We start from the raw sequence: 22,724 nt of genomic DNA on the forward strand, positions 1-22,724 counted from the left end.
TCATGATTTGCGAGAAAGTGCTCTCGTTTGAGGTGTGCCTATTATCACCTCAGCGTACTGTGAAGTGCAGGTGTGTGTATGCTTATTGAGTTCATTTTACACGTTAGAACGTGCATGCAGCAGAAGGGATGGGCTGAGGTGTGAACAGAGAACATCTTAACACAGAGGCTATCCGTAAAATCTCTTGCTTCCTAAACTAGATGGTGGCTGAAGCAACATCTTGATCTTTCATTTTCCCTTAGCATTTTATAGAGTTTAGCATAAACAATAGTTGCTTGGGAAAACCAATTTTAAGCCTTAAACACAAGGTTTGGCTTAATTTCCTGTGGTTGATAGAGCACCAGAGGCCAGTCCTTTAAGGTTGCTTATTCAATCTGGGAGTGCTTGTAGAAAGTTCACATGTAGTAAATTGTTAGTGCTAATTCTTTTGGTGTTTTAGAGCCAACTTGGGGATCTATTAAAACCAGCTCCACGTGGATGTGTTCTTTGGAGAGTATTAATATTGTCCATTGGAGCTGGCTTTAAAACATGTTCAAAAAGGTAAAAGGTGGAAAATTACTCAGGTGATAATTAAAGCAAATAAATATCTCATGACATAAATGGTCAAATTCTACAAAATGTGCATGCTGAAGAGTAGGTTAATGTACATGCTGACCCATGACACAGTCCCTAGAATCTAGCCTTGGGGACTTAAAGTGATTCTTGGTTGTTTGCAAATACTTAATTTCTGCTGAGGTAGAGTTGTGACGTTTATCAGGTGTGCCTTTACTTAATAGGGGAGAATTTTTTTTGAATGAGAATTCCAAAATACAGAGAAAATTTATTACTAAGTTAAAAAAAAAATCCTTCCTTGCCTCGTAAGTGATTGAGGATAAAGATTTAAAAAGAAAACTTTGCTTACAGAGTGGATCAGCCACTGTGTTCTGAAAATGCTCAGATACTGCTCTTCTTAGCCACCTAAGCCTTAATTCTGTATGGTGGCATAATTATTGGAGGGATAGGGTAAAGATATCTTTTAAGAGCCAGGACAGAAAACTCTATTCTCTGTTGGGATGACAGAATAGGAACCTCTGACAGGGAATTCATTAGCACATATGGCTGTGGGCAGTAGCTTTTTCATGTGATCACTTGATGGATGAGTCAGGTTGAGAAGCAACCTGTAGAAAGTGACTGCCCTGAATTCCAGGGAGGAGACTTGGGGGTCTGGTCTCATCTCTTAATGTCTACTTGCTCTGTAGATGTAACATCTTGGGTCATCATTTTTCTCATCGGTATCAGGAAAGGTTGATGTAAATAATATCATAGGTCTCCTTAAACGGTCAATACTATGGTTGGTTGTTGTTACTGGTTATGGTGGTGTTTTAACACAAGTTCAAATGTTGCCTTTAATTCTGTTTTTATATAAATAAAAAATCAGAGAAAAATTAATTTTATATTAACTATCGTTCACCTTAGGAAAAAAGTTCAACTTTTTTTAAGCACAGAATAACATTAATAAATTTTTACTTATTTTAACTATATCGATTTTACTTATTGACATCTTTGTATGCTTTCTAAACTCCTTGAATATTGGTAAGTATCCATGTGCTTTTTCATATTAAATACATTTCAAATGTTGATTCAGAAAATGTATTTGAGATTAACCACATACTACAACAAATACAAGTCTTTTGTGTTAATGTTTAGTAAGTAGGATATTATAATCAATGTTTACTGGTTTCTGCAAATAATGTTAGTAAGGACAATGTCTCCTTCTTAGAAAGTCTTATTACGGTATAGCTGATGTTATGGATTAATAAATAAAAGGGAGGAACCTGCTCTGTTACTTTACGCCTAGGAAGTACCATTAAATGTGTAAGTTTGGTCTGCTTGCTGGAATCATTAAACTTTATTTGGAAGTGATGCGGAAATATGTGCCTGTGTGAATGACCTGTCCCATGTGCCTTAAAGAATAGTTGGCTTTGGTCAATCTATCTTCTGCAGTCACTTCTGCATTTAAATATAATTTAGCAAAGGATGATTCATTCCCTTCATAACACCTTTTCTTTTTTAAAACTTAGATTTCTTTGTTTTACACTAATAGCCACTGCTTTATTAGAAATAACTATCTCTCTAATATAAAACAGACAAGTGATTCCACTAACGAAATAGAAACCTGAGGTTAAAATAAATTCAGAAGGGCAGAGGAAGGGAGAGAACTTTGGGTTTAGACTAAAAAGACTACAGATTCTTGGGTCAGACTAGTCATGTGGTTGTTTGAAGCAGCCCCAGATTCTGTGAGACCTTGGGCTGGAGTTATGACAGAGTGCAGCACCTTTTAAAAGTGTATTTTAGAAGCTGAAATTAGGCTTACTAACAGCAAAATCTGAACATTGTTTTTGCATTCAAAACTGAATTAGGCTATCTTCCATTGCTGAACTGTTGTTTTCCAGGGTGAGGAAAGCAGACAGTCCTTAGAAAAACCATTCTTTAAAAGTAGCATGAGCAAACCAGATTTTGCACAGTCAGGTATGTTGATGCAAGTGACTTACTGGGGTGCTTTTCAAAAATTTCTTTGGCTCATTAGTAGGCTTATGTAAACGAATCATCTTTTTTTCCTGTTTGATAGTTTTTGAATAGAAAATGTCAAAGTTCTGCTCAGCTGAGCTGTTGGAGACAAACCTGTCAATTCAGTTTTCAACTCTTAGTCCGCACCTGTGAGACTTCTGAAAGCGGTTAATATTAATCATGGCTTCCTTAAAAATTTTTAACTAGCTTAATTCAAGGAGAGTGAAGGTCTCTAGCCTCTTTTGTGGAGCATTTCTGTCATTGACTCTCGGAAAGTAGTTGACAGCTTTTGAAACTTGCTTTCGTTTCAGGCTTGGAGTTGCAGAGAAAACTTACCTGTTTTTCCTCTGAAGCTGTCATTTAAGGCTCATAATGAAACCCTTAGAACTGTCATCTGTCTGCTTTCCCCATCTTACACTGTCACTCTCTATGCCTTGTATACTCTGATAAATCTACAGAAGGGAGAACTAAGGCCTGGTAATATAGGGTCTCCAGAATGAACCCTGACGTTGTAACATCCTAACCGTTTGAACTGTCACCACATTTCTGTCTCAGTTTTAGCTGCTAGACCGGAGTTTGGGTGTGGGTGTGGAGGCATGCGCATATTGTTTAGGTTTTGCACATCAAAATTCAGTATCACAGGCTGATATGACAGCTGTATGATCTTGCCTAGGCTTAAACTCTGAAACAGGGACTCTTGAAAGCAATGATGGGAAAATACAGTTAAAATTGGGTCAGATGATAGGAGATCTCTGTATAAGCTGGGTTTTACCCCTTCACTTGTTCACATATGTAATCCGCATGCATGTCATGTGTGCAAATCTAGCTTGGTCTGCACATTAGAGCCTGGCTTGTCGATGAGTCTCACGTACAGTCTGATTTGTTATATGCTGTGAGTTCAGCATCACTGTCCACGGGTATATGGCCTGACAAGATGATAACAACTGCACAGAATTGTCTAGGCCTCACAGCCTGTGGAAACAGTTTTGTGGTGATGGGATGCTTGTGGTGATGGGTTCGTTAGTGGTGGTTTGACCTGCAATCTTCATTTAGGTGTAGGTACAGATAGAGAACCGTGTCCATTTTTAAAGTGCATCTGCCCATGCTAAGAAAGTAATCCTTAGTTTTATAGAAGTTTCCCTTTTTATTTGTAGATACAATACTTTGCCAAGCAGAAGAACCCTGAAAAATTCAAGATTAGTGAGTAAGAAAGATGACGTGCATGTCTGTATCATGTGTTTACGTGCCATCATGAATTATCAGGTATGTTTCTGTTTATAATCCTTAAAATCTGAAATCATCAGACTCAATCTTGTTCTCTTTGGTATCTTTGTATTTCTATTTGAAGTAAATATCAGGATTTAATGAAATATTTTAGAGAAGAAAGGTCTGGTTCCTTCTACTGCTCATAATTCATTGCCCTTTTAGTTAGCATTTCTGATGTGTAATGCATTTAAAGGGAAGACATTTTCCTCCTCCAGTGGTAAGCTTATCTAGATTACTTGGTAAGTGTTTTTGACTATTAGAGACAGAGTAAGCCACTGGTCTGGGGCAATAATAACAACTTTGGAACCTGGGAATGAGTAATCTCACACACTGCGTAGGTCATTGCTCCTCAAAGAGTTATGTGAGGACAGGCAAGGGATTATAATTACTGTGTTGGACCCTGTGGTTCCTCATCTTCATGAGAAGCACTGAGAGGATGCTTGGTAGAAGAGCAGAGTCCTCCTTAGATGACTGATACAGACTGTCTTCACTCTGAGAATCACTGGGAGTTACTAATTACAGTATGTGGGATTAATCCTAATGACAGAGTGGGAATTAGAGCCTGGAGTATCTACGGTGAGCTGAAGGGTCAAAAGTATAAAATCAAACCATGGCTGAGAATTTAGACATGGTTCAAATAAGAAAATAGGATTTTATCTCCACTGACACAGATTCTATAGATGGATCCAAATAGAAACCGATGGTAAATACACAGATCAGTATTAGAGTTCAAACCCAACATAAACTTGCCAGATTAAATTTAAGAAGGGAAACATGCATTTATTCTCTCAGTCAATTAATTTTTTTGAGCATTGCCCAATAGATCCTATTCTAGGTGTAGGGAACACAGCAGCAAAAAAATAAATACCTCAGGGAACTTACTTTCTATTGGGGGGAGATGGTGATAGACAATCGGTGAACTATATACAGCACTCCAGATAATATTAGTGATGAAATAAAAGCTGACACTTACACAGTGCTTCCTACAGTCTAGAACTTTAAAACCTATTACTTAATTTAAGCCTCAAAAGAGTCCTGTGAGATTAGTAATATTACTCTCCCATGAGGGAGGAAACTGAAACACAGAGAAGTTAAGTATGGCTATAAGTGGTGAACTTGGCTTTGAACTGAGGAAGACTGGCTCCAGAGAACTAAGTCCTGTAGAAAAAATAATCAAGAAATAAGAATAAGTGCCAAAAATGCAAGTTCATTTTTAAATAGGCTAGCCAGAAAAGTGTCACGGAGAAGGTAACATTTATGTAACAACTAGAATAAGGGAACAAGGTAAGGAATATTTAAGAAAGAAAATTATAGTCAGAGAGAAGGGCAAGTGCAAAAGTTGCTGAGGTAGGAATAGGTCTGGTGTGCTCAGGTCAGTTTGGCTGGATCAGAATGAGTAAGTAGAGAGGAGCAGAAGGCGAAATCTGAAGTTACAGAGGGGTCCTGATTATGTAGGGCTTTAAGTCACTGAAAGGACACTGGCTTCATGCTCACTGGAATGCTGCTGAAGCATTCTGAGGAAAAGTGTGACTTGATCTGTCACTGGAATTTAGCATGATCCATCTGGCTTCTTTGTTAGGATTGACTCCAGGGGGCAAAGACAAAAGGAGGTAGACCTTTTAGAAGGCTGTTGCATTAGTTTAGGTGAGTGTTGATGGTGGCATGAACCAAGGTAATAGCAGCAGAGGTGATGAGAGGTGGCCAGGCTCTGGTTTTGTTTCGGTGGTAAGGACAGTAGCAGTGGGGATGTGGTGAGGCGTCAAGGACAGCTCGTAGCGGTTTGTCCTGGGCACCTCTGAGATGGAGTTGCCGTCTACTAAGCTGTGGAAGGCTCCAGGATGAGCAGATTTGGGAGACCTTATTAGTATTCCAGTTGGAGAGATGTTAACTGTGAGATGTCCATAGACATCTAAATCAGATCAGATCAGATCAGTCGCTCAGTTGTGTTCGACTCTTTGCGACCCCATGAATCGCAGCACACCAGGCCTCCCTGTCCATCATCAACTCCCAGAGTTCACTGAGACTCACGTCCATCGAGTCAGTGATGCCATCCCGCCATCTCATCCTCTGTCGTCCCCTTCTCCTCTTGCCCCCAATCCCTCCCAGCATTAGAGTCTTTTCCAATGAGTCAACTCTTCGCATGAGGTGGCCAAAGTACATCTAAATAGGGATCTTAAATAGGTGGTCAGAAATGCCAGTCGGGAGTTCAGGGTCTGGAGGTCTGGGCTGGAGCTACAAGTTTGAGAGTCAGTAGATGGCCTATAAAGACGGGGGAGTGAAAGAGATCAGCAGGGATAGACAGAGAAGCAAAGAATGAGCTGAGTCTCAAATAACTTTGGGCACCCTGTTTAAAGTCAGAGAGATGAGGGAATACTAGCTAGTCTGACAGGGAAGCAGCTGAGAAGTAGGAGCCAGGTCCAGGAGAGAGAGTGGTTGGCTGTGCCCAGTGCTGCTGCTGAGTGTTGTAAGATGAACTTATGGCATGGGCTCTAGCAAAGTGCAGGTCTTGGATCATCTTGATACAGTTTCGTTGGAATGGCGGGGATGCAATGCCTGATGGACATGGTGTTGAGAGAGAATAGGAGGAGAGGAATTGGAGACCATGAGTGATTTAGAATTTTGCTGTAAAAGAACAGCAGAAAAATGAGACAGTGGCTGGACATAGGTTGTAGGGTCCAGAGAGATTCTGTTTTTGTTGTTTAAGATAAAAGAATTTGCATCATGTTTTTTATGCTAATGGTAATGAGTCAGAGAGAAAAATAATGATAGGGGAATGGGACAATTGCTGGAGCATATGATGTTCTTCGGTCTTCCCTGGTGGCTCAGATGGTAAAGAATCCACTTGCAGTGCAGGAGACCTGGATTTGATCCCTGGGTCGGGGTAATCCCCTGGAGCAGGGCATGGCAACCCACTTCAGTACTCTTGCCTGGAGAATTTCATGGACAGAGGAGCCTGGTGGGCTATAGTCCATGGGGTCACAAAGAGTCAGACATGACTGATAATGTTCTTGAGTAGTGAGAGGGATTGGAATCAAGAGCTCGAGTCGGCGAAGGGCCTTAGACGGGCGCATGGAGACTTCATCTTTGGAAAGAAGTAAGGAGGGGAGCCACAGATCTGTGTGGGTGTATTGATGCGGTGGTGGGAGCTTTTGGAAGTTTTTTTCCTAATTGCTTATGTTTTCTGGGTGTAATTGGAAATAAGGTCATGAGCTGAGAGTTTGCAGAAAAAGGAATAATTCCTCAGCTTGGCAGAATTGAGAATGATTCTTGATCCTTTTACTGAGCTTTGTTCATTTTATAGAAGGACGAGGTAACATGCCTCAGAGCAAAGCAGGTTTTCCCTAGGCTCTGGGTCCTAAGAGCCATTGCTGATAGAGAAGGGATTAGAAGTGGTGGTTGTCAACCCTGCAGTGTAGTGAAGTCAGCTCAAAGAAATTCACATGCCAGGGCCCCATCCTTGAGATTCAGAATAAATTGACCTGGAGTGAGTCCCGGAGAGCTGGTGTTTTGTTTTGTTGACTTTTCCAGGTGATTTTGCCAAATAGCAGGATTGAGATCACTGGCCTGGAGCCTTTTCATCATTTTGATAGAGACACATATAGTTTATTCATAGAGAATGGGAATATAGTACCTCGATAATAGCATCATTCCTGAAATAGAGAAATGTGTGCAGACACTGTGCTAGAGACATAAGTGTACTTATGATGATATAAAATTACATTAGATAGAAACTTCAGGTTTTTGCTTTTTAATCAACATTGACAGTTCTCTCAACTCCTAATGCTTTGTTTTTTCCATACCCGTTTCAGTATGGTTTCAACATGGTCATGTCTCACCCACATGCTGTCAATGAGATTGCACTAAGCTTGAACAACAAGAATCCAAGGTAAGCTGGGTTCATAATATTCAAATCTTAATCAAACTAGGGACAGCAGACAGCTCGTCAAGAATCAAATTAGAGTTTGGAAACTTTCAAGAGTGATTTTTTGAATTTGGATTGCCAGTAGACTCCTCGGCTAAGTAGAATTTTCTTTTCATCAACATTACAGTTTTACATGTGGTGGAGTTGAGAAACTGGTGACAACTCTGGCCCTTCTCTTCAAGCTTTCATTCCTCTTGAGGCCTGGTTCTCAGCATCCTTGCAAATTTAGCAAAACTTGGTGAAGAGCATGAAGCTGCCAGGTTGTCAGGATTGGATCCAGGAGAGTCTTGATTCAGCCCTAGCCACACCACTTGGTGCTGAAAGCTCACTACAACTACTACTGCTTGTCCACACTTCATTTGCAACCTTTTCACATGTAACTTTTATTACCAAACCAAACAGAAAACACCACAAAACAAAAATAACTGCATGCAGGTTTCTTTTCATGTTCCCTTTCCTATAAAGGCAAGTGCCATATACTATTCATTTCACAGATTACCTCCAAAAGCCTGTCTTCATCAATTTATTTTAGTTAGTATAATGCCTTTTCTGTTCTAATGCATGTCTAGTTTCACACTGTTACTCCCTTTTATCAGATCTCTCTGACAAGATTGCACATCTGAAAACTGTTAATTCAGCTAAAAAATGTGATTAGAAGTTACAGCCTTTGTGATTGAAAATGCAATGCAAACTGTAAATCCTATTTAAATGTTGAATATTATTATTTCATACTTCCCCTGATGAACGCCTCTGCAACTTTGTGCTTGCTTCCTTAAGTTTACTAGAATCCCAAGTAGTCATGCTTCTTTGTCTCTCTATCTGACACTGAGGGAAGTCATTATTCATTTTTCTTAAGACAATTGATACTGTGGGTTTTCAGAATGGTCTTTGTTTAGAGGTTGGCAATAGCTTTTATTCCAGAAAAAAGATGAAATACTGAAGTAATCATACTCTGAAGCAGTGATGCTGTCCTTGACATTGTGTTTGAAAACTTAGATTGTATCTCTAAGGTTCTCCTTCTAAAAATATTTTAGATGAAGTTTTATTTTCTTGAGTCAGAGAAAATATTCCTGTATTAGCACAGCTGTAAGCCAGCTCCTTTCAGATCCTGTATGGAAAGAAGTAGTTTTGGAAACTTGCATTATCATGGAAGATTTGTATGGAGCCACTGCAAATTAGCAGATTTGCAGTGTATTAATAGGACATTGATTCGGTTGATTTTGAACTTTTTCAGCAAATGTTATTATATCTTTAACTCCAGAACCAGAGAAAATATTTATCCAATGGGTGATTTTACTGAAAATTCTGTGTTTCCTATCTTCTTTAACTCATTAAAAAATACTTTTTCGACCATATTACACGGAGTCAGTTGATGATAGAACAGAAAGACTTAATCATCTCAGAATTAATTTTCATTTATAAGTAACTTGTAATCCTGGGAGTGGGAAATATGCCTTGCAAACTTGCTACCCCAGAGAAGACACATGTGTAGAAGATCGTAAAAGTTTTAAAATGTATGTGTTTTTAATATAACTGTGCCTTAATTAGTAAACATTTAAAAAAATACACTGGCAAATATTTATTATCATATTCATCTTGGAAGGAACAGCTGACTCATCGTTCATTCACTTTCACTGATTTGTGAGTTTTTTCCTTCTTGTTTTGACAGAACAAAAGCCCTTGTCTTAGAGCTGTTGGCAGCCGTTTGTCTTGTCAGAGGTGGGCATGAAATCATTTTATCAGCATTTGACAACTTTAAGGAGGTAGGATATTCTCATCTTAAAAAGTATGTTCACATAAGCACCTTATGTTTGGACATCTTTGAACAGAATGATTTACCTTTTGTGTGTGTGTGCGTGTTATTGAAATAGAATTGACATATTTGATATTTATATATATTGCAAAATGATCACAGCAATAAATCTAGTTAATGTCCACCACCATGGTTTACTTTTTATTTATTCTAGGGCCCAAAGATATAATTGTTAATTTTCTCAAATGTCACTCAGGGAGAAGTCTAAATATCTTAAATGGAAGCATTAAGCTTTCTTGGCTGTCCCATTTCCAAGAAGAGTTAAAAACTCTTTGTAGCACTGCTTTTCCTATGGAGAATATGAAATAGCCAAATCTGAAAACTGGTTTTGTTAAACGTATGTGGTTTTCATTATGGTTGTTACTTGAGCATCCACCTTGTACATTTTATGAGCTCTTTCATCATAGTTACTTTCCTCAAATCATATGTATGATCCCTGCTTTGCTAGATGCTATGAGGAACTGATCAAATAAATACAGACACTGATTTTTAGCAGTTTGTAATCTTAATCAAGCAGTCCTGTCACATGAAAACGATAAACCAATGGACATGCATGTTTGAAATGGAAACTAAATGACTACAAATGAAGAAACAATTACACACAGATAATGTGACCAGGGATTCTGAACCAAAATATCAAGACATCACAACTGAAATTATAGCCAGTTTCCTTTGGTGGTGGCATGCAGCATTCTATAGCCAAGAGGGGTGCCTGCCAACTCCCATGTATGTGTCTAACATCTGAGGCTACTTTGAGGTGGGACGTGACAAAAGTAATGGACACTTGGAGCCCCAGGTTATAAAAATAGGAGCATCAGCCAAGGTGTGCCTTTTATTCTGGTAATGCCATCTGATTTCAGATGCTTCTGCTTTAAGAGCCAAGCTGAATGAAAAATCCAGATCTCAGAGGGACTTCCAAACTCTCTCTCGTCTCTCCTGGGACCATCTAGAGTAGAACACAACTATTCGGAGTATTTATTGAGGACCTACTGTGTGCTGGCGGCTTGTCAGATACAACATGAAATTGTTTGGTTCTTATAGACTAGTGTTAATATCTCCATGTCATAGGAGAATAAAATTTCAAATATATCGTTTGCCCATGGCCCCATGGTCAGACAAGCAGAAGAGCTGGAGTTAAGATTTGGTGCTCCTGATTTTGAACTTCTGTTTTGGGTGATGGTTGGACCTGGTTGTGTATCAGTATCCTGAGACAGGACCTAGGAGCCCGTGCTCCCGCTCTGCTCCCTTAATTGGATTCACTACCGCAGCTGACAGGTATACTAATGACTGACACACAATCCTCTTCATGGGCTGGCGAGCTTCAAAGATGCTTCTGTCAACAGGGAAAACGGTCCTCCTGCCTCTCTATTTACATGGCCTTCCTCCCCTGCTGTCACTGCCTTTAGATTTTTATATTATCCATTTTGCTAATTCCAGTCATGGACAGAACCTAATACTGTCTTTTTCTGTATTCAGCCTTAGTAGTAAAAAAAATATCTGGGTTCTAAGAAAATGATGAAGAATAGTAGTAAATCTTTAAATTCATATACTGGCTTCCAAAACATATAGAGTCTCTTTTTTTAAAAAATAAATTTATTCGTTTTAATTGGAGGCTAATTACTCTGCAACACTGTAGTGGCTCTGCCATACATTGACATGAATCAGCCACGGGTGTACATGCATTCCCCATCCTGAACCCCCTCCCACCTCCTTCCCCATCCCATCCCTCTGGGTCATCCCAGTGTACCAGCCCCGAGCACCCTGCCCCATAAAACACACAGAGTCTTGAGAGATAAGAATGTGTGAGTGCTTGTCTGTGAATGTTTTTATTATGTCATAAACAGGATGTAAAACATGTATTTATAAATAAGGAGCTATGTGGGTGGATGGGTCTAAAATGAAAGTAAAACAGCATGTGAAGCTAATAGAACTTGAAAATCTTTATCATTAGATCATATCACATGCTGAAGTCTTTTCCACGCTGGAAGCACTCACTATACAGTTGTCAGTGGGCTTCCTTGGGCTTCCCTGAACAGCTCAGTTGGTAAAGAATCTGCCTGCAATGCAGGAGACCCTGGTTCGATTCCTGGGTTGGGAAGATCCCCTGGAGAAGGGATAGGCTACCCACTCCAGTATTCTTGGGCTTCCCTTGTGACTCAGCTGGTAAAGAATCTGCCTGCAATGTAGATATAACTGTTCTAATATTAACAAGCAACTGATTATACTGCAGATCAAATTATGCCTTGAAATTATAATTGTATAGAGTCAGTATTTATTGAAACCAGCAAATCATGAGATGAGTGTTAAATTTGTTTTCTCTTAGATAAGGTAGAGTGCCTTTCTTACACATAATACAAAAGACTTACAGAATTGAGTTTTAACTGTCTGGTATCAGAATTGTATATGGTTTAGCCATTTAGGGCGTTATGTGTACTCAGTTGAGAAAAACAAAAAGTAATCCTAAATCTTATAGCTGGTTAGTAGTACAGAGAACTAAGTTTTGACTTTGAATTTGTAGAGCTTTAACTCAGCTTTCCCTCATTTGTGTAATTGCTTATGAACGATCGTGGGTGTTTAAATTCTGATGTCTCCTTGGGCCAGCAGTTGCTTCTCAGAGAAAACAAACCATGTCACATGGGAGTGGGGACAAGGACAGTGCTGGTTCTGTGTGTGCTCTTGGCTTGCGCTGACCTCAAGCTGTGGTGTTCATGTAGACAGGCCAGGAGAAGGATTATCCTAATAACCAGAAACTACATTCTTAGGGGTAGGTGAGAAGAGCATCTACTTATTTATCTGTTCAATCTCAGGTTTGAACATTTATGTTAGTTTATGTTGATCTTTGTTTTAAAAAAATACAATGCCACCCACAGGTCAGTATCTTCTGAATTTCTTTTCTCTTTTGCTCCTATCTTTATGTGAGGGGATTTTTTCCCCCCATATATGTCACAGTGAACAGTACATTCGTTAATCATTTTAGCAAAATGTCAGTGAAATCTTGGGTTTAGGGAGGTTTGGGAGGCAGTTGTTCCTGATTAGGAAAAGTTGTCCTTATGGTCTCAGATTCCCAGTGCAGGTAGAATCTTGGTCAATGAGAAATGCTTATTGAGCTATAGCAGAGAGAACACACAGCCAGCCACCAGAATCCTCGGGAGGAGGACCATGGCAGGGTCTTTACCCTCAAGAAGATTGTTTTTCATGCTTTTATCTCATTTAGTAAGTGGGATTCCATTCGTCTCCTTAAAGAAAAATGAAGGGATTAACCCACCAGTTGCAGACTGGTGGGCTTCAACATCAGATATTGATATCTATTTTTGAAGATAAAGTAATGTGCATTAGAGTGTCAGACCCTCTGGGCTTGGATCACTGTTAGAACATAGCTGAGCGTACTGCTGCAATGTGGCACCAGATGCTGAGAGGATATTTAAAGACTACACATTTTAAGTATGTAGCACAGTTCTTTTCCTCTCTGCTTCTTGAGCCAACAAATCCATTCTCTCCTATTTCACTACCACTAATTAATTCAAACATAAATGAAAAGAAAGTATCTTTTAGCTTTTGACAGATTTTAACATGTGATTACATTAATTTCTCATATTTCAGTTAATATTCAAAATCCAAGCAAGTGTGATTTTCTGTGTTTTTGCAGTGAAATCTTATGGCTTGTCTTACAATATCTGAAGTATATATTTTAGGAAAATAGCACTTCCAGTTTAATGGTATCTGACGGTGAGAAGGGTTTCCCTGGTGGTTCAGTGGTAGAGAATCCATCTGCTAATGCAAGAGATGCAGGAGAAGTGGGTTTGATCCCTGGGTTGGGAAGATCCCCTGGAGGAGGAAATGGCAATTCACTACAGTATTCTTGCCTGGGAAATCCCATGGACAGAGGAGCCTGGCGGGCTACGGTGTATGGGATCCCAAAGTCCGACTTAACTAAGCAGGCACGTGAGATGGTGGGAAGGATATTAACCCAAGACCTTGCTTTTAGTGGGTTTGGAGGTTTGGGACTAAGCCTGACATCACTGAGCAAGCACATATATCACCCTAATGTTTATCATAATAAATAAGTTTTAATTACATAATTTTTTTGTAATTACATAACTTTGTAATTACATAAATTACATAAATCTGTAAACATAAGTTTACAGATAGTAAACTTGTGCCAAGTATCATTTGTGACATGACTGAACCTTTAGTCATCTCTTATGCTCCTTGAATTCTTTTCCCTTAAAAAGTTTTTTTTTTTTTTTTTTTTTAGTAAAAGGAGTTAACACATCTGGTTGTGATGTTGAAACATCTCGTGAAAGTTTATGGTCCTGAATTGAGGATCAGGGTGAGAACAAGGAGTCATCTGTTTTTTCTAATTTAGCCACGTAGAAGGACAGAGTGCCATCTTCCCTAATTGATGCTTTCTTAGTTACCTAGCAATATATGTTCATGAGCACTTGGTCTACCAGAGAGAAGAAAGAATACATTTGAAAGTAAAGGTTGCTGTGTTGGTATTTACATTAGTTCAGGGTCTTGTTTACAAGAAGCAAAAACTGAGCCTAGCAGTGTCTAGGCTAAGATTGGAAGGATGGGTTGATTGGAAGGATGTCAGGAAATGCACAGAGATCATAAGGAGCCTGGAGAAACAGGCCTGGAAAATAGGCAGGCATTCCTAAAAGGTCGCTGGACTCAGGCTGTGACCTTGAAGCCTGGACACCATGAACACTGTTTGGGGTTCTGGTCGTACTTTTTCTTTTCTCTCAAAGGACATGGGCCACAGCTAGCAACCCACTGGGTCATAAAGCTACACTTACTGGTTAAGGACATCAACTGGCCTCCACTTTGGAGTCAGAACACTATATTTAATCCAGTTTCCCTTAGGAACCCTGAGATCGCCTACCTAGATCTTGCTCTCCTCAACTTTTCTTAGTCAGGCTGTTTCTTTTTGCTATATTCTTTGATGTAGCTGAGAAATTGCCTTTAAGAAAGTGTCCCCAAAAGTTGGTCAAAAAAGGTGTGCCTGTTTGGAATCACAAGGAAAAAGTACTGAGGCCGTGCAGACTCTGCAGCAGAATAGCTCACTATGACAGTAATAATAAAAATTCTCTGAGGTCTTTGAGCTACCCACTTCCCCAGACTGCTGGAAGGTGCACCTGGAATTCATCAGGATTCCAGATCGATTATAACTGTGTTCTCATCTGCTTCCAAAATGACAGCATCTGGCTTTAACAAATAAACCCGAGGCCTGAGTTTGGTTATTAAAGGCCCAACGCCTTCCCACTTTGGACCTTCCAGCACAGATAAATGGAGCCTTGTTGAAATGAGTCACTTGAGGCCACCAATTCTCTTGGACATAGCAGTCTTGGCAGGAGCCATTATTTTTTTCACCTATTGCTAGAAGGCTTGCTAAGTAAGCTGATGTGGTTTAGCTACTGGGCATCTGAAAGCACTTGTGCTGCACATGATTATGTTGATTTAAGAAAGCCTGTCAAGTTTTATTTACAGTGGACCCAATTGGGCAGGAAGGAGAGCAGACATTTTGGTGTGCTTCCAGCATCCTTCTGAATTTAATCCCGTCTAATCTAACCTCTCAAATATTTGAAGGGGGTAGGATTATAAACCCAGCACAAGCCATCCGGATAACTCATTCACTGGTAAAATTCTCAGCATAGAGGGCAGGGTACTTAGTTTTTTCAGTCTCTTCTTGAGTTATAAGCAAAGTAGTTGTTCAAATCTCAAACTCTGGGAGTGATAGTTCTAGAGCATGTGTGTATTTCACCCTAGCAGGCCAGAATTAGGTCAGTCTAATTTACCCGGACTCTTCTCCAGCCTGTCCATCTTCCAAGGATCAGGAAGTAAAGTCACCGTGATTGTCTTTTGGACTGTGTGTTCACTGTGGCAGTTGTTACTTGTTTGTAATAAATTACTCCGAACTTAGTCTTCTTAGGCTCATGGATTCTATGTGCCAGGAGGTCAGGTTGGGCATGTCACGGTTAATTGTCTTTGGTCCTTTGCATCTAGGGTCTCATCAGGGAAGATCCGATTGACAAGGCGGGGTTTCACTTGGAGGGTTTCTCGCTCTTATGTCTAGTTTCTGGGCTGTGATGACTCAAAGGCTGAGTTTGTGAGTCAACCAGAGTTGCCTGCATGTGGAACTCCCTGTGGCTGGAGCTTCTTGTGGCCTGACAGCTGGCCTCTAACAGGGAGTGTCCAGGAGGGAGCAGCTGCAGAGCAGGCATTCAGAGAGCCAGAAGTCACAATGTGTCTTTTGAACTTTCCTCTGAAGTCATCAGTGTTGCTTTTGCTATGTTCTGTGGGTTACAAGCGAGTCACTAAGGCCAGCCCAGATGCTAAGGGGAAGGCAATGACTTGACTTCTTGATGGTGGAGTGTAAGGGTCATAATGCAGAAGAACATGTGGGTGGAAGAGTGTCCTGGGGTCATCTTTGGAAAATACAGTTCACCTTAATAACTTTTTGATAATTTATCCATTTAGCTGCTCCTCTTCTATTTTTTCTTTTTCACCCAGTGTAATACTTGGTTTCTCCTCAGAACCAAAAACTGTGTAAACTTTTTCATTGGAGAGAAAAAGAATGGTTATTACTTTTTTTGGAGGAGAAAGGAGCCATTTATATAGGGTTTCTGAGCCCGTGGTAATGAACTAGTTGCTTGTCTATCATCTCGGTCTTTATTGTGGAATAAGGAAGTGAAGGCTGGTATCCTGCTGAGAATCAAGGGATGAGTCATGCTAACTTGTAGGAAAAAAATTATGAGCATTTGCGTGCCCCTATCTGTCAGAAACAATGATAAACATTGGAAATAAGAAAATAAGTATGACCATTAAGAGTTCTACCCTTAAGAGGGAGCATCCCAATCCAATTAAGGAAACCAGTATTTCTGTAGTCATTGCTCTAGGCTGTATGAAGGTGAATGCCAGGTGCTTTGCAAAAAGAAGAACAACTAACCAGGAGGAGGAGAAGGACAGAGGGCAGATACGGGCTCTGAGCTGAAAGCTCATCCTGAAAGGGGATGCTTCCTATAGGAAAGGGTGCCTGAGCTGAGTTTAGGATGAATAAGAATTAACCAGGTATATTAATTTCTTGCCACTGTTGTAACAAATTGCCACAAGCTTTAATGGCTTATAACAACACAAATTTATTATTTTGCAGTTCTGTTGGTCATATCTATATAAAATATAGTCTATAGGGTGGTGTTCTCCTGGGGAATCTATTTCCTTGTCCTTTTCGGTTTCCAGAAATTGCTTCCATTCCTTGGCTCATGGCCCCTTCTCTTCTGGCCTCCTTCCTTTAATGACCATTGTGATTATATTTGGCTCACCCAGATAATCCAGGATAATCTACCCATGTCCATATCCTTGGCTTAATCATATCTTCAAAGTGCATATTTCCTTACACATAAGGTAAATAATCACAGTAATAGGATTAGGACTTAGATATCTTTGTGGCCTACCACATCAGGTAAAAATGTCATTTGATGTGAAGAACGTGGCATCTTCATAAAACTTCAAGGACTTTGTGTGCTGCGTGCTTAGTCGCTCAGCCCTGTCCAACTCTTTGTGACCCCATGGACTGTAGCCCACCAGGCTCCTCTGTCCATGTGCATTATCCAGGCAAGAATACTGGAGTGGGTTGCCATGCCCTCCTCCAGGGGATTTTTCCCAACCCAGGGATCAAACCCAGGTCTCCTGCATTGCAGGCTGATTCTTTACCATTTGAGCCCTTGGGAGCCCTCTAGGCCTTTAGTTCACCTTCTGTCTCCAGTCCACCTTAAGTCCAGTCTTACAGAAGGTAGGGTGTGGGAAGAGAACAGGTGGGATAGAAAGTTATGAGCAGATCATGAAAGCAATCCCTCATGACTTACTCCAGAGACTTCCTATTGCCCAGTGGCCTAAGGTCACACAAAGCAGGTGATATATTCCTCACTCTTCTTCAAGCAGGGGATGTTTCGGTTGACTCTCTCAGTTAGTAAAGAACTGGCTGTAACATTTAGCTGCAGAAGTCAGGTGGGTGGACCCAGGGTGAGGTCAGGTTGACAGAGTAGGCTGTGGGTGGGGTCTGAATTTTCTTTCAGACACTTTGACATTCATATGTCCAACTCCTTGGGCCTCTTCCTCCATTGACAGTTGTCTGCTCCCCCAGTGGTTGTATTCATTCATTTCTAACATCTTCAGGACTTTCCTGGGATGTGGGCCTGGGAAAGCTTCTTTTTTTTTTTTGAGTTAACAAAAGTACAGGAGATGATGATACTTGGGTCACACAGTGGTAAAGAATCTGTCTGCCAATGTAAGAGACTTAGGAGATATGAGTTTGATCCCTGGGTCAGGAAGATCCCCTGGAGGAGGAAATGGCAACTGCTTCAGTATTCTTGCCTGGAGAATCCCATGGACAGAGGAGGGCTACAGTCCATGGGGTTGCAGAGAGCTGGACATGACTGAGCCCACATGCACAAGGCAGATTATCATGATTTCTGGTGAGCATTTGTAGAGATGCTTTGCCTCTCAACCTGACTTTAATTAGACCCTTGTCTCTCTCCACAAGACTGAATGCAATTTTGCACAATAGGGATCTTCATCTTCTATTTCACTTGTAGCAGCCACTTAAAAAAAAAAGATAGGGTGTTGCCTCCTTGTTTTTATGCATGTAAAATGCCATTTCTTAAACCTGTGCCCTTTGCCAACTGTAAAGCAGTTGGCCTGCATGCCCTGATATTATATTCTAGGAAAGTAATGAAAGATCTTGAGAGAAAGCAGCGAAAGCTGTATATTATTGCTTTAAGGCCCCAGAGAATCTGAAGCAAAGGCTGGCTCAGGGCCCTCCACATGGATGTTTCACTTGGGAGGTGTTTCTTTGACATTGAGATGATGCTTTGGGTGTGGGTACATAAGGATGGTATGAAACACTCTGCTGTGTGTTGATAATAGAATTGAAGTCACAACGCTCTAACTTTGGCAATATCATCACCAAGTACCATTAGAATGTGAATTTTCAGTTCCTGGTCAGGATTTGGTTGTCATTTTGGCATTTTCTGCAGAGTAACGCTAAAGGATCTTTAACTGTAGGATCTCTTTGGTTTCTTTTTCTATGTGAAAGCTGCTGCTACTAAGTCGCTTCAGTCATGTCCAACTCTTTGTGACCCCATAGACGGCAGCCTACCAGGCTCTGCTGTCCCTGGGATTCTCCAGGCAAGAACAGTGGAGTGGGTTGCCATTTCCTTCTCCAATGCAGGAAAGTGAAAAGTGAAAGTGAAGTTGCTCAGTCGTGTCCGACTCTTTGTGACCCCATGGACTGCAGCCTTCCAGGCTCCTCCATCCGTGGGGTTTTCCAGGCAAGAGTACTGGAGTGGGGTGCCATTGCCTTCTCTGCTATGTGAAAGCACTGCCGCCCTATTCTCTGTCTCCCTCGCTCCATCCTGACTTGCATAGTAAGGATATATATATTTTCAGCCTGTATCTTAGGACTTAAGTATACTTTAGTATTCTACCTTTGGTCTGGCTGTTTTTTAAGTTGTTTTAAATAAGTGGAACTAGAAAGAATTGCTTTTGAATGTCAAACAATTTTGAATTATAGGTTTTTTTAGTTGTTGTTAAGTCTAGGTTAAGCAGTGGCTACACCAAGACATAGGACCACATGAACCATCTTACTAAATAAGCTTGTAGATCCAAATAGAGCTGTTAAAATAATTATGAAAGTGTTTGTAAAAAAAAAAAAAAGATTTGTTAACTAGGAAAAGACAAATCATATTTATGTATCTGTGTGTATATATGTTGTATGTACGTACATGTATTATGAGTAACAGTAGAAAGATTATTTAGTGTAGTAATTAGTGATGTATGTGTGCTTAGTCGTGTCCGACTCCTTGTGACCCCATGGACTGTAGCCTGCCAGGCTCCTCTGACCATGGGATTCTCTAGGCAAGAACACTGGACTGGGTTGCCATGTCCTCCTCCAGGGGATCTTCCTGACCCAGGGATCAAACTTGTGCTTCTTTTGCCTTTTGATTTGGCAGGCAGATTCTTTACCACTGCACTGCCACCTGGGAAGCCCATTTATGCATAGTAGTAAGCCCTAAAGAGAAGCCAGTGAAAGAGTTTGGAGTAGCAGAGTTGCTTTCAATTTGCCTGTATGTTTATTTCTACTGCTTGCAATGTTTGAGAGGTAACATTTTGTCTCATGTAGCTAAATGTCCCTGTTGTGCAGAGTGGGATTTTCCCTTCCAGGAACTTTCCATTTGGCTTCCTCTTCAGAAAACGAAGATCATGGCATCTGGTCCCATCACTTCATGGGAAATAGATAGGGAAACAGTGGAAACAGTGTCAGACTTTATTTTTGGGGGCTCCAAAATCACTGCAGATGGTGACTGCAGCCATGAAATTAAAAGACACTTACTCCTTGGAAGGAAAGTTATGACCAACCTAGATAGCATATTCAAAAGCAGAGACATTACTTTGCCAACAAAGGTCCATCTAGTCAAGGCTATGGTTTTTCCTGTGGTCATGTATGGATGTGAGAGTTGGACTGTGAAGAAGGCTGAGCACCGAAGAATTGATGCTTTTGAACTGTGGTGTTGGAGAAGACTCTTGAGAGTCCCTTGGACTGCAAGGAGATCCAACCAGGCCATTCTGAAGGAGATCAGCCCTGGGATTTCTTTGGAAGGAATGATGCTGAAGCTGAAACTCCAGTACTTTGGTCACCTCATGCGAAGAGTTGACTCATTGGAAAAGACTGTGATGCTGGGAGGGATTGGGGGCGGGAGGAGAAGGGGACGACAGAGGATGAGATGGCTGGATGGCATCACTGACTCAATGGACATAGGTCTGAGTGAATTCTGGGAGTTGGTAATGACAGGGAGGCCTGGCGTGCTGCGATTCATGGGGTTGCAAAGAGTCGGACACGACTGAGTGACTGAACTGAACTGAACTGTCCTTTCTAAAGATGCTCAGTTGTCTTTTGTGTAACATCTCTCCAAAAATAAAGGCATGGATCATTGCCACTTTTTTTTTTTTTCCAGGACTAGTAAGGCAGAATTCTTTGGAAGTTCTAGGGAATTGTTGAGCAAATTTCTTATCAGAGAAAAAACACTGTTGTAAGATCAGGAGAGTGTGACAGAAAATAAAAGCATGATTTTTGTCCCACAAAATTTCCATTGCTTTGAAAAAGACAGGACTGACTTTAATAGATACTTAGTTAAGGACCAAATGTGGGCTAAAATTAGCTATAACTCAAAACTTTTAGAGTTGTGTTTATATTTAAATTTTTATTCCATTTTATAATTTAAGCTAAAGTTTTAGTTCTTTTTGCCAATGAATATGCTGATTGACCTTGACTCCCTTTCTGAGTGAAGTTCAAATTTCATTTGAAATTTAAATAATTCTAAAACATGAGCATGTTTATTTATTTGGGCTCCAAAGTCAGTACAGAAGGGTTTTGTTTTGGTTTGTTTTAAATTAACAAACAATCATCTTCAGAAAGAAAACATGAGCAGTGTTCATGAAAGTCTTGCATTTTATTCCATGTTTTAAATCTTACTTAGTATATTAGTTTGGAGAAGGCAATGGCACCCCACTCCAGTACTCTTGCCTGGAAAATCCCATGGGCGGAGGAGCCTGGTAGGCTGCAGTCCATGGGGTCACAAGGAGTCGGACACTACTGAGCGACTGCACTTTCACTTTTCACTTTTCACTTTCATGCATTGGAGAAGGAAATGGCAACCCACTTTAGTGTTCTTGCCTGGATAATCCCAGGGACAGGGGAGCCTGGTGGGCTTCAGTCCATGGGGTTACAAAGAGTCGGACACGACTGAGTGACTTCCCTTTCACTTTTCACTTTCATGCATTGGAGAAGGAAATGGCAACCCACTCCAGTGTTCTTGCCTGGAGAATCCCAGGGACAGGGGAGCCTGGTGGGCTGCTGTCTATGGGGTGGCACAGAGTCGGACACGACTGAAGCGACTTAGCAGCAGCAGTATATTAGTTAAGTGTTTTAAAAAGGCATATGCATGTACAGAAATAGTAAAGGTACGTTTATTTGCTGAGTGCTGACAGGCTAGCATATATTACTCTAATTATAATCTCTACCCAGTGAATTAGGAATAAGCAAAGAGGGGTTCAGAGTAAATAGGCCAACTGACATACTTTAGTAAGTGGCAAGCTTGGCATTTTTATACAGATCCATTGAACTCGTAGTGTTACATAACATATTGTCAAGGCTCATAGTGTTATATAACATATTGTCACATATCAAACACCTTCTACACAAATTGATACACACCTTCAATCTTCTACCAAAAGGCAGACTTAATCAATCAGTATTGATTGGGTAGATTATTGGAATGTTTGAAGTTATTTGTAAAACCCAAGATAGAGATTCCCTGGTGGTCCTGTGGCTAAGAATCTGCCTTGCAATGCAGGGGATGCAGGTTCGACCCCTGGTCAGGCAACTAAGATGCCACAACTAAGACTCTATGCAGACAAATAAGTAAATAAATATTAAAAAAAAAAAAAAAAAACAGGATAATCTGAGCTGTTTGTATGGAGCCCAAAGAGAGGCATGAAGTCTTGTGCACAATTACAAAGGAAGAGACTTGATTTAGTCAGTGGAGGCAACTCTGGGAGCAGAGAGAGAGACGAGCAGCATAAAGTCTGTCCTGGAGGTAATATGTGTCAGAATAAATGTGCTAGTTGACAAGAAAAAAATATCTGACTGGGGCCCATGTTACATAGTATAAAGCATAACAGGAGGCAATCACAATTAAGGCTCTGATGAATACTGGAGGTTCAGAAAATCTACACTGTGATGAAAAAAGAAATCTCAACTGGAAGACAGATGTAAGTAGGAGGGAAAAAGAAAATGGAAAGGGAAGCAACAGTGCTTTATAGTTTTTAAAGTGCTTTTATATCAACTCTGTTTGATTTTGTGGAAACCTAAGAAGGCATTTTATGTAATCCTGATATATCTTAAAAATTATCAATCTCTGCATAAAAAACAGAGGGCAGAGATGCTAGAGTTTGGAAGACAGGCAGGTCAGACATTAAATGACTGGGCCCTGAACCAAATTTGTAGCCATGACAGTGGGTATGAAGCCATAAAATCGAGGAAAAGTTGACAAGAGACAGCGTGATCCTCTGAATTGGGGATGGACATAGGTTGGAGAATAAGAATCTATTCTAACAGCA

At 40.5% G+C, this 22,724-nt stretch overlaps 1 protein-coding gene across 5 annotated transcripts in view; it reads left to right on the forward strand.

Annotated features, from left to right (window-relative positions):
* Window positions 1-22,724, forward strand: part of FMNL2 (formin like 2) — a 331,750-nt gene that overhangs the window by 259,857 nt on the left and 49,169 nt on the right. For all 5 annotated transcript variants that reach the window (XM_070390407.1, XM_070390388.1, XM_070390394.1 and 2 more), the window contains 3 exons: window positions 3,702-3,810; window positions 7,623-7,699; window positions 9,405-9,498. In XM_070390407.1, the coding sequence (XP_070246508.1) occupies window positions 3,702-3,810; window positions 7,623-7,699; window positions 9,405-9,498 (280 nt within the window). The remainder of the gene's footprint in view (window positions 1-3,701; window positions 3,811-7,622; window positions 7,700-9,404; window positions 9,499-22,724) is intronic.

This window comes from Bos mutus, chromosome 2 (assembly GCF_027580195.1).
Source record: "Bos mutus isolate GX-2022 chromosome 2, NWIPB_WYAK_1.1, whole genome shotgun sequence".
Classification (NCBI taxonomy): domain Eukaryota; kingdom Metazoa; phylum Chordata; class Mammalia; order Artiodactyla; family Bovidae; genus Bos; species Bos mutus.